Genomic DNA, 16,017 nt, shown 5'->3' on the forward strand with positions numbered 1-16,017 from the left:
AACCGCACACTTGTGGTTTGTGTACATTTATTTTAGAACGTTGTATGTTTTTCCCCCACACCACTTTCCCTCAATTTGTATAGCAGGCCCTCATTCCAAATTGTGTCGAAAGCAACAAAGCATGAGAAGACTTTGCCCTTGTTTTGATTTGTTTGTGTGTCAATTAGGGTGTGCAGGGTGAATACATGGTCTGTCGTACGGTAATTTGGTAAAAAGCCAATTTGACATTTGCTCAGTACAGTGTTAATGACAATGCAGAGGATTTCCCCAAGGTTGCTGTTGATGCATATCCCACGGTAGTTATTGTGGTCCAATTTGTCTCTACTTTTGTGGATTGGGGTGATCAGTCCTTGGTTCCAAATATTGCGGAAGATGCCAGAGGTGAGGATGATGTTAAAACGTTTAACTATAGCCAACTGAAATTTGTTGTCTGCATTTTTTATAATTTCATTCAGGATACCATCAACAACACAGGCCTTTTAGGGTTGGAGAGTTTGTATTTTGTCCTGTAGTTCATTCAATGTAATTGGAGAAACCAGTGGATTCTGGTAGTCTTTAAGGGTTGATTCTAAGATTTGAATTTGATCATGTATATGCTTTTGCTGTTTGATCTTTGTTATATAACCAAATAGATTGGAGAAGTGGTTTACTCATACATCTCTGTTTTGGATAGATAGCTATTCCTGTTGTTTGTTTAGTGTTTTCACATTTTCCCAGAAGTGGTTAGATTCTTCAATTACATTGAGCTGAATTCTGACGTGCTGTTCCTTCTTTTTCCATAGTGTATTTCTGTATTGTTTTAGTGATTCACCATAGTGAAGGCGTAGACTCAGGTGTTCTGGGTCTCTATGTTTTTGGTTGGATAGGTTTCTCAATTTCTTTCTTAGGTTTTTGCATTCTTCATCAAACCATTTGTCATTGTTGTTAATTTTCTTAGGTTGTTTGCTTGGAATGTCTAGATTTAATAGGGAAGCTGAGAGGTGTGTGTGATTTTGCTGTGATCTGATAGGGGTATCAGTGGACTGACTGTGAACGCTCTAAGAGATTGTTGAAATTGTTGATCTCCCCCTCTAGGATGGAGAAGCTGTCATCGTTAAAGTATGGGGATTCTAGTGGGGGATATAGGTATCACACATGAGGACATATTTCCCTGTTGAAATAATTTCCTTCTTTCATTTCTAGCCAGATGTAAAATCCTGTTTTGATTCATTTAATAGAGTGGGTTAGGTCTGCTCTATACCAAATTAGCATACCCCCTGAGTCCCTCCCTGTTTCACACCTGGTAGTTTGGTGGATGGGACTACCAGCTCTCTGTAACCTAGAGGGCAACCAGTGGGTCCGTCTCCTTTATACCATGTTTCTTGTAGGATGACAATGTCTATATTTTCAATTTCTTTGATGAAGTCTGGGTTCCTGCTCTTTTGGCCAAAGGCAGATGACCTCAGACCTTGTATATTCCTCTCTTTTTATCACTCTCTCCCCGTCTGTCTACCACTCTCTCTCTCTCTCTCTCTCTCTCTCTCTCTCTCTCTCTCTCTCTCTCTCTCTTTCTCTCTTTCTCTCTTTCTCAGTAAGGACACACTGTGGAACTCTCTTGTGGAACCAGACATCATCAACACCACAGAGTTTGAAGATCTGTTCTCCAAGACCACCTTACAGACCAAGAAAAAACCTCTGTCAGAGGCCTATGAGAAGAAAGCCAAGGCCAGGAAGGTACTGTGAGGCTCCTCTCTGATTCAGGGGGGTTGGGTTAAATGCGAAAGACACATTTCGGTTGAGTGAATTCAGTTGTGCAGCTCACTAGGTTTCCGCTTTCCCTATGTAACACAATATGGAGTGTCAATGTGTCTGTTGACCTCTAGAGGGGGCTGATGTCTGGATTTACAGTAGCTGAAATGTAGCCTGGAAATCCACACTGTATTCAGTTCCACTATTGTTTCATGTCTTCACTAAATTAACTGTGAATTCAGTTTGGATTCCCAGGCTAGCTGATAATATGGTTGTAGTCCAAAATGTAATGTATTCATGTTTTATTTCTGGACACCAAAACGTGCCTGTGCATTTCCTCCTCAAATGAACGTGATAGTTCTGGATGTGACCATTATTATTTTACTGACAATGATGTGAAAACATGAAGCTGGAGAGTAATTTTATAACTTTTGCTCCAGAAACCTGATCAGAAAATGCTTGTTTAAAAATTAGTTGATGAAGTCCCCATGGCCATCTATCTATAGTCAGCCATGATGAAGTCTCCATGGTCATCTATCTATAGTCAGCCATGATGAAGTCCCCATGGTCATCTATCTATAGTCAGCCATGATGAAGTCTCCATGGTCATCTATCTATAGTCAGCCATGATGAAGTCCCCATGGTCATCTATCTATAGTCAGCCATGATGAAGTCCCCATGGTCATCTATCTATAGTCAGCCATGATGAAGTCCCCATGGTCATCTATCTATAGTCAGCCATGATGAAGTCTCCGCATGGTCATCTATCTATAGTCAGCCATGATGAAGTCCCCATGGTCATCTATCTATAGTCAGCCATGATGAAGTCCCCATGGTCATCTATCTATAGTCAGCCATGATGAAGTCCCCATGGTCATCTATCTATAGTCAGCCATGATGAAGTCCCCATGGTCATCTATCTATAGTCAGCCATGATGAAGTCCCCATGGTCATCTATCTATAGTCAGCCATGATGAAGTCCCCATGGCCATCTATCTATAGTCAGCCATGATGAAGTCCCCATGGTCATCTATCTATAGTCAGCCATGATGAAGTCTCCATGGTCATCTATCTATAGTCAGCCATGATGAAGTCTCCATGGTCATCTATCTATAGTCAGCCATGATGAAGTCCCCATGGTCATCTATCTATAGTCAGCCATGATGAAGTCCCCATGGCCATCTATCTATAGTCAGCCATGATGAAGTCCCCATGGTCATCTATCTATAGTCAGCCATGATGAAGTCCCCATGGTCATCTATCTATAGTCAGCCATGATGAAGTCCCCATAGTCATCTATCTATAGTCAGCCATGATGAAGTCCCCATGGTCATCTATCTATAGTCAGCCATGATGAAGTCTTTTCATAGTCATCTATCTATAGTCAGCCATGATGAAGTCTCCATGGTCATCTATCTATAGTCAGCCATGATGAAGTCTTTTCATAGTCATCTATCTATAGTCAGCCATGATGAAGTCTCCATGGTCATCTATCTATAGTCAGCCATGATGAAGTCCCCATGGCCATCTATGTATAGTATAGTCAGCCATGATGAAGTCCCCATGGTCATCTATCTATAGTATAGTCAGCCATGATGAAGTCCCCATAGTCATCTATCTATAGTCAGCCATGATGAAGTCCCCATGGTCATCTATCTATAGTCAGCCATGATGAAGTCTTTTCATAGTCATCTATCTATAGTCAACCATGATGAAGTCTCCATGGTCATCTATCTATAGTCAGCCATGATGAAGTCCCCATGGTCATCTATCTATAGTCAGCCATGATGAAGTCTTTTCATAGTCATCTATCTATAGTCAGCCATGATGAAGTCTCCATGGTCATCTATCTATAGTCAGCCATGATGAAGTCTTTTCATAGTCATCTATCTATAGTCAGCCATGATGAAGTCTCCATGGTCATCTATCTATAGTCAGCCATGATGAAGTCTTTTCATAGTCATCTATCTATAGTCAGCCATGATGAAGTCTCCATGGTCATCTATCTATAGTCAGCCATGATGAAGTCCCCATGGTCATCTATCTATAGTCAGCCATGATGAAGTCCCCATGGCCATCTATGTATAGTATAGTCAGCCATGATGAAGTCCCCATGGTCATCTATCTATAGTATAGTCAGCCATGATACATGGAAAAGTACATTCCTCCAGATACAGTGTTCCACTTTAATAGGTACTGTACACCATGTTGTGACCTTCAATGTGCTTGTACCTCTTTTGACTAGCTTAAATTCTCCATCAGAGATAGAAAGAGAGAGAAAGGGGGAAACAATAGAATGATGGGTGGAGAGAAAAGAGAGAGAGTGAAGAGGAGGGGGGAGACAAGAGAAAGAGAGGGGGTGAAGAGAGAGGAGAGAGAGAGAGAAAGAGAGAGGGAGGGGGAGACAAGAGAAAGGGAGAAATACAGAGGGGGTGGAGAGAGAGGAGAGATAGGCTCTGGTCTCCATCAGAGAATGAGAGAGAGGGGGGGACAAGAGAAAGAGAGGGGGTGGAGTGAGAGAAAGAGAGGGGGTGGACAGAGAAGAGAGAGAGGCTCTGGTCTCCATCAGAGAGTGTGAGAGAGGGGGTGGACAGAGAGAAAGAGAGGGGGTGGAGAGAGAGAAAGAGAGAGGGGTGGACAGAGAAGAGAGAGAGGCTCTGGTCTCCATTAATGATCAACCCCTCCATCAGTCTTCCATTAGTCCACCTCCCTTCCTCTTACCTAATCTGATGGTCAGCTGAGCTCCACTGTTGTCATGGTGACTGTGTTGTCTTCTTCTCCCTGGTCAGGTCATCAAGCTGCTGGATGGGAAGCGTTCCCAGGCCGTAGGGATACTCATCTCTAGTCTGCACCTGGAGATGAATGACATACAGCAAGGTGAGTGGCATTATCAAGCCCTTGATTAGGTGAATCAGGTGAGCTTTTCAGGGTTACAGCAACGTTGTGACATGTCTGGCGTCCCTGAGGTGAGGTTTGAAAACCCTGGCATGTACTGTGCACCTAAAATCATCTCTGAGAAGAAGGGTGCATACCCTCTTTTAAAAAAAACGTAATCCAGAGATTCAATAGAGGCCTTTATCCAAAGCTATTACATAAATAGTAGCTGAATGCCTATGTGGCCCATGTAGGATGCGAACCCACAACTTAATCTAAGATAACACAATTAACAGTTTACACATACAGCATATTCAATATGTGTGGTCCGTGTAGGACTCAAACCCACACTCAAGCACTAGTCTATGTTCCAACCAAGTGAGTCATCTGAACCACAACTTCAAGTCTGACTCTGGACCCCTCTACCCTGTATTTGACTTCAAACAGACAGACAGACAGACAGACAGACAGACAGACAGACAGACAGACAGACAGACAGACAGACAGACAGACAGACAGACAGACAGACAGACAGACAGACAGACAGACAGACAGACAGACAGACAGACAGACAGACAGACAGACAGACAGACAGACAGACAGACAGGGCCTAACTCCAACCACCACCAAATCTCCATTCAGCTGTACTGTAATACTGTCATATCTGATCTAGTCAGACCAAGTGGAACATCAGGATATATGATCAGTATTACACAAATGCAACATCAGGATAAACAGTGCATTCAGACAGTATTCAGACACCCTTGAATTTGTCCATCTTTTGTTACATTACAGCCTTGGTCTAAAATTAATTAAATAAATGTTTTTCCACATCAATATACAGACAATACCCCATAATGACAAAGCGAACATTTTTTTTTTTTTTTATTTTTTTTAAACAGAAATACCATATTTACATAAGTATTCAGACATTCGCTATAAGACTCGAAATTGAGCTCAGGTGCATCCTGTTTCCATTGATCATTCTTGAGATGTTTCTATAACTTAATCGTCGTGAATTCAATTGATTGGACAGGATTTGGAAAGGCACAAACCTGTCTATGTAAGGTTGACAGTTGACAGTGCTTGTCAGAACATAAACCAAGCCATGAGGTTGAAGGAATTGTCCGTAGAGATCCGGCCCAGATTTGGGGAAGGGTACCAAAAAAAGTCTGCAGCATTGAAGGTCCCCAAGAACACAGTGGCCTCCATCTTTCTAAAATGGAAGAAGTTTGGAACCACCAAGACTCTTCCTAGACCTGGCCACCCGGCCAAACTGAGCAATCGGGGGAGAAGGGCCTGGGTCAGGGAGGTGATAAAGAACCCAATGGTCACTCTGACAGAGCTCCAGAGTTCCTCTGTGGCGATGGGAGTACCTTCCAGAAGGACAACCATCTCTGCAGCACTCCACCAATCAGGCCTTTATGGTAGAGTGGCCAGATGGAAGCCACTACTCAGGAAAAGGCACATGACAGCACGCTTGGAGTTTGCCAAAAGGCACCTAAAGGACTCAGGTCATGAGAAACAAGATTCTCTGGTCTGATGAAACCAAGATTGCACTCTTTGGCCTGAATGCCAAGCTTGACGTCTGGAGGAAACCTGGCACCATCCCTACGGTGAAGCATGGCAGTGGCAGCATCATGCTGTGGGGATGTTTTTCAGTGGCAGGGACTGGGAGACTAGTCAGGATCGAGGGAAAGATGAACGAAGCAAAGTACAGAGAGATCCTTGATGAAAACCTGCTCCAGAGCGCTCTAGACCTCAGACTGGGGCGAAGGTTCACCTTCCAACAGGACAATGACCATAAACACACAGCCAAGACAATGCAAGAGTGGCTTCGGGACAAGTCTCTGAACGTCCTTGAGTGGCCCAGCCAGAGTCCGGACTTGAACCCGATCGAACATCTCTGGAGAGACCTGAAAATAGCTGTGCAGCGATGCTCCCCATCCAACCTGACAGAGCTTGAGAGAATCTGCAGAGAAGAATAGGAGAAACTCCCCAAATTCAGGTGTGCCAAGCTTGTAGCGTCATACCCAAGAAGACTCGAGGCTGTAATCGCTGCCAAAGGTGCTTCAGCAAAGTACTGAATAAAGTGTCTGAATACTTATGTAAATGTGATATTCAGTTTTTTATTTTGAATACATTTGCAATAAGTTTTAAAAACCAGTTTTTGCTTTTTCATTATTGGGTATTGTGATGTCATTATGGGGTATTGTGATGTCATTATGGGGTATTGTGTATAGATAGATGAGGGGGAAAAAAATATTTAATCAATTTTAGAATAAGGCTGTAACGTAACAAAATGTGGAAAAAGTCAAGAGGTCTGAATACTTCCCTGAAAACTGCTTTTGACCCGGGCCCAGCAGTGCACTATATAGGGAATAGTGCACTACATGGCACCCTATCTAGGGAATAGTGTGCCATTTGGAACAGATTCTGAGAGTTACCATTTGAACTGGGAAAGACAGTACCTTAAGGGGAAGGAATCTACACTGTGGGTCTCTTTGGTTTCTGTGGCAGGGAGCAATTAGTTTCCCAGAAGTGGAGAGTTTTAGATTTGGTGTGTGTGTGTGTGTGTGTGTGTGTGTGTGTGTGTGTGTGTGTGTGTGTGTGTGTGTGTGTGTGTGTGTGTGTGTGTGTGTGTGTGTGTGTGTGTGTGTGTGTGTGTGTGTGTGTGCGCGCACGCGCATCTGGCCCTCACACACCTCTCACCAGCCCAACATTGACAGACCTTGTCCACTGGGCTATCATGGATATATCAGTTTCAGCAGCATGTTTAAGAATAGGGAAACATCCACGTTTGGTTGGTTCATCTGATCCAGTCCTGTTGGATTTCAGCTCTGTGAAAATACACCTTTGGGAATCGTGTAGGAGAGTTGGCTTCAGTTTTTTGTGTGAATCTTACAATTACACCTACAGCCTCCCGCCAGTCGTAGAAATACCCTTATGTGACCCCACAGGCCTGTAGAGATGCAATTCACTGTATACTGTGTATCCATCCATGCAGTACCTTCGCTCATGACTCAATGAACCTGTTTACTCCTGTAGCTGTGCTGACGGTGGACAACTCCGTAGTGGACCTGGAAACCATCCAGGCTTTATACGAAAACGTGAGTACAACTTCTTTCTTGTCTTGTCCTTTTTGGATTTTGAGCTCTCTTCAGTTTGTTAAGTGTTGTTTTATGCCCCTACCAGAGAGCCCAGCCCGATGAGCTGGAGCTGATAAAGAGACACTACCACACTTCAGAGGACGAACTGGTCAAGTTGCTGGACAAACCTGAACAGTGAGTGTTCTCCTTTCCCTTCTCATCACCTTTTTAACTTTCTGTGGAGGGTGATAGCTGGGGAAAACCTTGTGTGTAGCTCCACCTCAAAGCACCGTCTCCACGTCAGGGCACCATCTCCACATTTTTATATAGTACCAGTCAAAAGAAAAAGGAGCTGATTGTGGACTACAGGAAACGGAGGGCCGAGCATGCCACCATCCACATCAAAGGGGCTGTAGTGGAGCAAGTCGAGAGCTTTAAGTTTCTCGGTGTCCACATCACTCAGGATCTATCATGGCCCACACACACCAACACAGTAGTGAAGAGGGCACGACAATGCCTCTTCCCACTCAGGAGGCTTAAAAGATTTGGCATGGGCCTTCAGATCCTCAAAAAGTTACACAGCTGCACCATTGAGAGTATCTTGACTGACCACTTGGTATGGCAACTGCTTGGCATCCGACCACAAGGCGCTGCAGAGGGTAGTACGTCCTGCCACCCAGGACCTCTATACCAGGTGGTGTCAGAGGAAGGTCCTAAAAATTGTCAAAGACTCCATCCACCCAAGTCATAGACTGTTTTCACTGCTACCGCACAGAAAGCGGTACCGATGCACCAAGTCTGGAAACAACAGGACCCTGAACAGCTTCTACCCCCAAGCCTTAAGAAATAGTTAGTTAAATAGTTAACCAATAGTTACTCAGAATATCTGCATTGACCCTTTTTGCACTAACTCTTTTGACTCATCCCATTTCCTGCTGCTACTGTTTATTATCTATCCTGTTGCCTAGTAACTATATCCCTACCTATGTGTACATACTGGATCTACCTCAATTACCTCGTACCCCTGCACATGGACTCAGTACTGGCACCCCGTGTACATAGATAAGTTATTACCTCGTACCCCTGCACATGGACTCAGTACTGGTACCCTGTGTATATAGACAAGTTATTACCTCGTACCCCTGGTCATGGACTCAGTACTGGTACTCTGTGTATATAGACAAGTTATTACCTCGTACCCCTGCACATGGACTCAGTACTGGTACTCTGTGTATATAGACAAGTTATTACCTCGTACCCCTGCACATGGACTCAGTACTGGCACCCCGTGTATATAGATAAGTTATTACCTCGTACCCCTGGTCATGGACTCAGTACTGGCACCCCGTGTATATAGATAAGTTATTACCTCGTACCCCTGCACATGGACTCAGTACTGGTACTCTGTGTATATAGACAAGTTATTACCTCGTACCCCTGGTCATGGACTCAGTACTGGTACTCTGTGTATATAGACAAGTTATTACCTCGTACCCCTGGTCATGGACTCAGTACTGGTACCCCGTGTATATAGACAAGTTATTACCTCGTACCCCTGGTCATGGACTCAGTACTGGTACTCTGTGTATATAGACAAGTTATTACCTCGTACCCCTGGTCATGGACTCAGTACTGGTACTCTGTGTATATAGACAAGTTATTACCTCGTACCCCTGGTCATGGACTCAGTACTGGTACTCTGTGTATATAGACAAGTTATTACCTCGTACCCCTGGTCATGGACTCAGTACTGGTACTCTGTGTATATAGACAAGTTATTACCTCGTACCCCTGGTCATGGACTCAGTACTGGTACTCTGTGTATATAGACAAGTTATTACCTCGTACCCCTGCACATGGACTCAGTACTGGTACTCTGTGTATATAGATAAGTTATTACCTCGTACCCCTGGTCATGGACTCAGTACTGGCACCCCGTGTATATAGACAAGTTATTACCTCGTACCCCTGGTCATGGACTCAGTACTGGTACTCTGTGTATATAGACAAGTTATTACCTCGTACCCCTGGTCATGGACTCAGTACTGGCACTCCGTGTATATAGATAAGTTATTACCTCGTACCCCTGGTCATGGACTCAGTACTGGCACCCCGTGTATATAGATAAGTTATTACCTCGTACCCCTGCACATGGACTCAGTACTGGTACTCTGTGTATATAGATAAGTTATTACCTCGTACCCCTGGTCATGGACTCAGTACTGGTACTCTGTGTATATAGACAAGTTATTACCTCGTACCCCTGGTCATGGACTCAGTACTGGTACTCTGTGTATATAGACAAGTTATTACCTCGTACCCCTGGTCATGGACTCAGTACTGGTACTCTGTGTATATAGACAAGTTATTACCTCGTACCCCTGGACATGGACTCAGTACGGGTACTCTGTGTATATAGACAAGTTATTACCTCGTACCCCTGGTCATGGACTCAGTACTGGTACTCTGTGTATATAGACAAGTTATTACCTCGTACCCCTGGACATGGACTCAGTACTGGTACTCTGTGTATATAGACAAGTTATTACCTCGTACCCCTGGTCATGGACTCAGTACTGGTACTCTGTGTATATAGACAAGTTATTACCTCGTACCCCTGGTCATGGACTCAGTACTGGTACTCTGTGTATATAGACAAGTTATTACCTCGTACCCCTGGTCATGGGCTCAGTACTGGTACTCTGTGTATATAGACAAGTTATTACCTCGTACCCCTGGTCATGGACTCAGTACTGGTACTCTGTGTATATAGACAAGTTATTACCTCGTACCCCTGGTCATGGACTCAGTACTGGTACTCTGTGTATATAGACAAGTTATTACCTCGTACCCCTGGTCATGGACTCAGTACTGGTACTCTGTGTATATAGACAAGTTATTACCTCGTACCCCTGGTCATGGACTCAGTACTGGTACTCTGTGTATATAGACAAGTTATTACCTCGTACCCCTGGTCATGGACTCAGTACTGGTACTCTGTGTATATAGACAAGTTATTACCTCGTACCCCTGGTCATGGGCTCAGTACTGGTACTCTGTGTATATAGACAAGTTATCGTATCTCATTGTGTATTTATTCCTCTGCATTGTTGGGAAGGGCCTGTAAGTAAGCATTTCACTGTTAGTCTACACCTGCTGTTTACGAAGCATGTGACAAATAACATTTGATTTGATTGTAAGTGTACCCATAGGAACAAAACAGGAAGTAAAAGTACGTGCTGTGATTTGTTGGTTCAACTCAACTGACATTCCAAAATATACATTTAATTTCATGAGCCACATCAGTTGGCATCATTTGAATGAAAATTCGATTTTACCATGAAAATGATTGCATCACAGTACCAGGCAGCAATTCTGCAATTCCCCTTTATAATAAAGCATTCTACGCATCCTTGCATTTGCAGACTTACTGTATGTAAGATATACCACATGATCAAAAGTATGTGGACATCTAATCGTCAAACATCTCATTCGAAAATCATGGGTATTAATATGGAGTTGGTCCCCCTCTTTGCTGCTATAACAGCCTCCACTTATCAGTGAAGGCTTTCCACTAGATGTTGGAACATTGGACTTGCTTCCATTCAGCCACAAGAGCACTTGTGAGGTCAGGCACTGATGTTAGGCGATTAGGCTTTGCTCACAGTCGGTGTTCCAATTCATCCCATAGGCATTCGATGGGGTTGAGGTCAGGGCTCTGTGCAGGCCAGTCAAGTTCTTCCACACCGATCTCAACAAACCATTTCTGTATGGACCTCGCTTTGTGCACAGAGGCATTGCCATGCTGAAACAGGAAAGGGCCTTCCCAAACTGTTGCCACAAAGTTGGAAGCACAGAATCCTCTAGAATGTCATTGTATGCTGTAGCGTTAAGATTTCCCTTCACTGGAACTAAGGGGCCTAGCCCGAACCATGAAAAACAGCCCCAGACCATTATTCCTCCTCCAACAAACTTTACAGTTGGCACTTTGCAGTCGGGCAGGTAGCGTTCTCCTGGTATCCGCCAAATGAATTGTGATTCATCACTCAAGAGAACGAGTTTCCACTGCTCCAGAATCCAGTGGCGGCGAGCTTTACACCACTCCAGCCGACGCTTGTCATTGCGCATGGTGATCTTAGGCTTGTGTGCGACTTCTCGGCCATGGAAACCCCTTTCATGAAGCTCCAGATGAACAGTTCTTGTGCTGACGTTGCTTCCAGAGGCAGTTTGTGTGAGTGTTGCAACTGAGGACAGACTATTCTTACTCTCTACATGCTTCAGCAGTCTGCGGTCCTGTTCTGTGAGCTTGTGTTGCCTGCCACTTTGCAGCTGAGCCGCTGTTGCTCCTAGACATTTCCACTTCACAATAACAACACTTACATTGGCAGCTATAGCATGGCAGACATTTTTGGGAAAGGTGGCATCCTATAACGGTGCCACGTTGAAAGTCACTGAGCTCTTCAGTAAGGCCATTCTACTGCCAATGTTTGTCTATGGAGATTGCATGGCTGTGTGCTCGATTTTTAAGCACCTGTCAGAAACGTGTGTGGCTGAAATAGCCGAATCCACTAATTTGAAGGGGTGTCCACATACTTTTGTGTATATATAGTGTAGCTTACTGTTCCTAATGTGATGAACAGATTGGATAGTCATAATCTAGGCTAATAACATAACTCATTTACTGTTCAATGCAGCACGTAGTGATGTAGAGGAGGTCTAAGCTATATCACACATGTTTCTGCTCCTTTCTTTGCATGGGAAACAATGGGGCCTTTTATAAACACATTTCATGCAATTCTACTGTAGTTGATATGACTGGAGATATTAGCAGAATCATTTTTAATCTGATAAAATAATGACAGTGTAGCCTACTCTGCTGACACTGACACACAGATCAATAAAAGGATGTTGTCTGATCCATATAATCGACATATGTGAAGGGGAGACACAAATACAATATGACATCCATCTAACCTGGAGGAGAACTTTATTATCCAAAAACAAATCTTCAAGGGGCACTGAGCCAACGATGATGAAGACAGTGAATATACCCATTAACCGGGAATATGGCCGATGCTCTCTATTGGTGCCAATAGGATAAGCTACTGTTCATACAATTAAGTTGAGAATTTTGATAACTAAAAGACAGATTGGAGTCTTTTCATTGTTTTGCCTTCCCTGTGGCTCAGTTGGTAGAGCATGGTGTTTGCAATGCCAGCATGGTGTGTGCAGCGCCAAGGTTGTGGGTTCAATTCCCACGGGGGGCCAGTACAAAAAAAAAGAAATGCATGAAATGTATGCATTCACTGGTATAAGTCGCTCTGGATAAGAGCGTCTGCTAAATGACTAAAATGTAAATGTCATCTCTTTACAGCAATAGCCATTTGCTTTCCAAACTATGTTTTCCCACGATTGTATTTAGAAATATTGCGATATGCCTGTCTGGGCCTCTCTACTTTTCACTGACTGTCGCAACTCAACGATCGTCTATTTGGTATTTGCCGTGCGCGGCCCAAATTGCGGGTCCTTCAGACTATGTGATTTAACACAATAAACAGTTTTATTTTATTGTGTCCAAATCAGCCTTTCTGGTGTAGTAGCCTATTTTGAATGATTGTATTTATTTCGGTATAGGCTATTTAAGCTCTATTTTGGCAAATGTAATTCAATTTACTTTAGGGGAAGCTTAGCTTAAACGGTTATGATGGTTATTTCATTTTCAGGACGGTCCTCATCCGTAACCGTCGGTTATACGGTAATTTTGCCAGCCCTAAACTCTAATGTAGGAAAATGACTTAACAAAGATGGTTGTAGAATCAAAGTAACTTACATCAAGTCTTCTTCCTGTCTCCCTGTGTTGTCTCTAGGTTCCTTTATGAGTTATCTCAGATACCAGACTTCCCAGGCAGAGCTTCATGTATCATCTTCCAGTCTGTCTTCCTAGACGCCATCGCCTCCGTACAGCGGAAGGTTGACATCGTCTCTCGCGTCTGCAAGGTAGTTCCAAGATAATAAGGAATATTAAGAGATTCCCGATTCCCTACCAGATGAATTGAGGAGCTTGCTGTGCTCATTTAAACGACATTCAAGCCTATGTGTCAGGCCTCATTTCCATGGTCTATTTCGGTGGCTCGGTAACAGAGTAACCACAGGAAGCGTGTGTACTGTACATCACATTGTTCAAAAGACTCAAAAGAATCTGTAGTGTTCTGAAGTGTAGTCAAAAGTCTCTAAGTTAACAGGAGGTTGGTATCTCTGAATGTAGGATCTGTTGGAGACCTCCAGTGTGAGGGAAGTAATGGGTCTAGTTCTAGCTCTGGGGAACCACATGAATGGGGGCAACAGGACCAGAGGACAGGCTGACGGCTTCGGACTGGAGATCCTTCCCAAACTAAAAGACGTCAAAAGCAGGGTAATGAAGTCTCAACTCTACAGTATTGTAGTGACTTTAGTATAATTCCTAACAACCTCATGTAAAAAGGTTCAAACCCCTTGGTGTAGTGGCTAAAGTGTTGGACTGACAATAATAATCACAGAATAGTGTACATTGTAACCCAGTATACACACATACCAAGGTTTAATTATTAGTTCGTCTTGTATACATCCTCTCCAGTACCATCATTTTTTATTTTACCTTCATTTAACTAGGCAAGCCAGTTAAGAACAAATTCTTATTTACAATGACGGCCTAGGAACAGTGGGTTAACTGCCTTGTTCAGGGGCAGAACTACAGATTTTTTCCTTTGTCAGCTCAGGGATTTTTCCTTTGTCAGCTCAGGGACCTTTCAGTTACTGGCCCAACACTCTCACCACTATCTTACCTGCTCTAACCGCTAGGCTACCTGCTCTAAACGCTAGGCTACCTGCTCTAACCACTAGGCTACCTGCTCTAACCACTAGGCTACCTGCTCTAACCGAGGCAGTTAAACACTAGGCTACCTGCTCTAACCGCTAGGCTACCTGTTCTAAACACTAGGCTACCTGCTCTAACCACTAGGCTACCTGCTCTAACCACTAGGCTACCTGCTCTAACCACTAGGCTACCTGCTCTAACCACTAGGCTACCTGCTCTAACCACTAGGCTACCTACTCTAACCACTAGGCTACCTACTCTAACCACTAGGCTACCTGCTCTAACCACTAGGCTACCTGAGGCAGAAGACAGACAAATGTGGAGTTCGTTTGCAGTGATCTTTCTTTTGATTATGTGCGTTGTGTTTTTTAACATTCTGTTTGATGTCGTTTTGATGTGTCGTGTCTTTGCTCTTTTCAGGACAATCGAATCAGTCTGATCGACTACGTGGTATCATACTATCTCCGCAACCTGGATGAGGTAATGTCACTTTATTGTGATGAACGTTTTTACACAAAGTTGGTCTATGGTGGTTTGGTTGGTCTATGGTGGTTTGGTTGGTCTATGGTGGTTTGGTTGGTCTATGGTGGTTTGGTTGGTCTATGGTGGTTTGGTTGGTCTATGGTGGTTTGGTAGATTTCTGGTTTAGCTTTTTTGCTTCCATTCTCGAATGTTGATCAACGTTGTTGTCACTGATGTTGTTGTTGATGTTGTTGTTGTTTCCCTCCAGAACGCTGGGACAGAGAAATGTGTCTTCCCTCTCCCCGAGCCACAGGATGTGTTCCTGTCAGCCCAGGTCAAGTTTGAAGACATCACCAAGGAGCTGAGGCAGCTGAGACGGGACCTGACAGGTGGTGGAATCATAATACATTATTCATTATTGATTGGATGATATAGCCCTTTTCCTGGCATTCAACTCACTATTGTAAGAGAGAAACTCACCTGATCCACCACCAATGGTGAGAGGTCTTTTAGGCATCACAATACCCACTTGAATAACTGATTGAAAAGTGTGACAGCATGTTTTTTGTATTTATGTGAATGGAATGGTGTTACTCTGAGGTTAGTGTGTTATGTGTTAGTGTTTGAGAGCCTCCTTCAGCCTCTGTAACTCTATCTCTGTAGTTAGTGCTGCTTCAGATTCCGAACAGCCGCAACCTCAGACTCAGTCAGTCTGGCAGTGTTCTGTTCTCACCAGGCCTCATTCATTCATTCATTCATCCATTCATTCACACAGCAATAAGGGTGGTTTCCCGTCAGACATTACTGGCCACAGCAGCCGTTTAAAAAAAACATGTTTTAATGCTAAAGTACCATCTTTGACTTACTCACAGTCCACCCAGCTTCAGAACAAAAGAGTTCCTCTCCTCCACAGTCCACCCAGCTTCAGAACAAAAGAGTTCCTCTCCTCCACAGTCCACCCAGCTTCAGAACAAAAGAGTTCCTCTCCTCCACAGTCCACCCAGCTTCAGA

General features: G+C 43.8%; 1 protein-coding gene across 1 annotated transcript in view; it reads left to right on the forward strand.

Annotated features, from left to right (window-relative positions):
* The window catches only part of LOC106571113 (formin), a 50,538-nt gene that overhangs the window by 15,082 nt on the left and 19,439 nt on the right, over window positions 1-16,017 (forward strand). Inside the window, exons 5-12 of the mRNA XM_045695570.1 lie at window positions 1,572-1,713; window positions 4,518-4,605; window positions 7,651-7,712; window positions 7,798-7,886; window positions 13,559-13,688; window positions 13,957-14,103; window positions 14,965-15,024; window positions 15,275-15,395. Coding sequence (XP_045551526.1) covers window positions 1,572-1,713; window positions 4,518-4,605; window positions 7,651-7,712; window positions 7,798-7,886; window positions 13,559-13,688; window positions 13,957-14,103; window positions 14,965-15,024; window positions 15,275-15,395 — 839 coding nt within the window. The remainder of the gene's footprint in view (window positions 1-1,571; window positions 1,714-4,517; window positions 4,606-7,650; window positions 7,713-7,797; window positions 7,887-13,558; window positions 13,689-13,956; window positions 14,104-14,964; window positions 15,025-15,274; window positions 15,396-16,017) is intronic.

Source organism: Salmo salar, chromosome ssa15 (assembly GCF_905237065.1).
Source record: "Salmo salar chromosome ssa15, Ssal_v3.1, whole genome shotgun sequence".
Taxonomy (NCBI): Eukaryota; Metazoa; Chordata; class Actinopteri; order Salmoniformes; family Salmonidae; genus Salmo; species Salmo salar.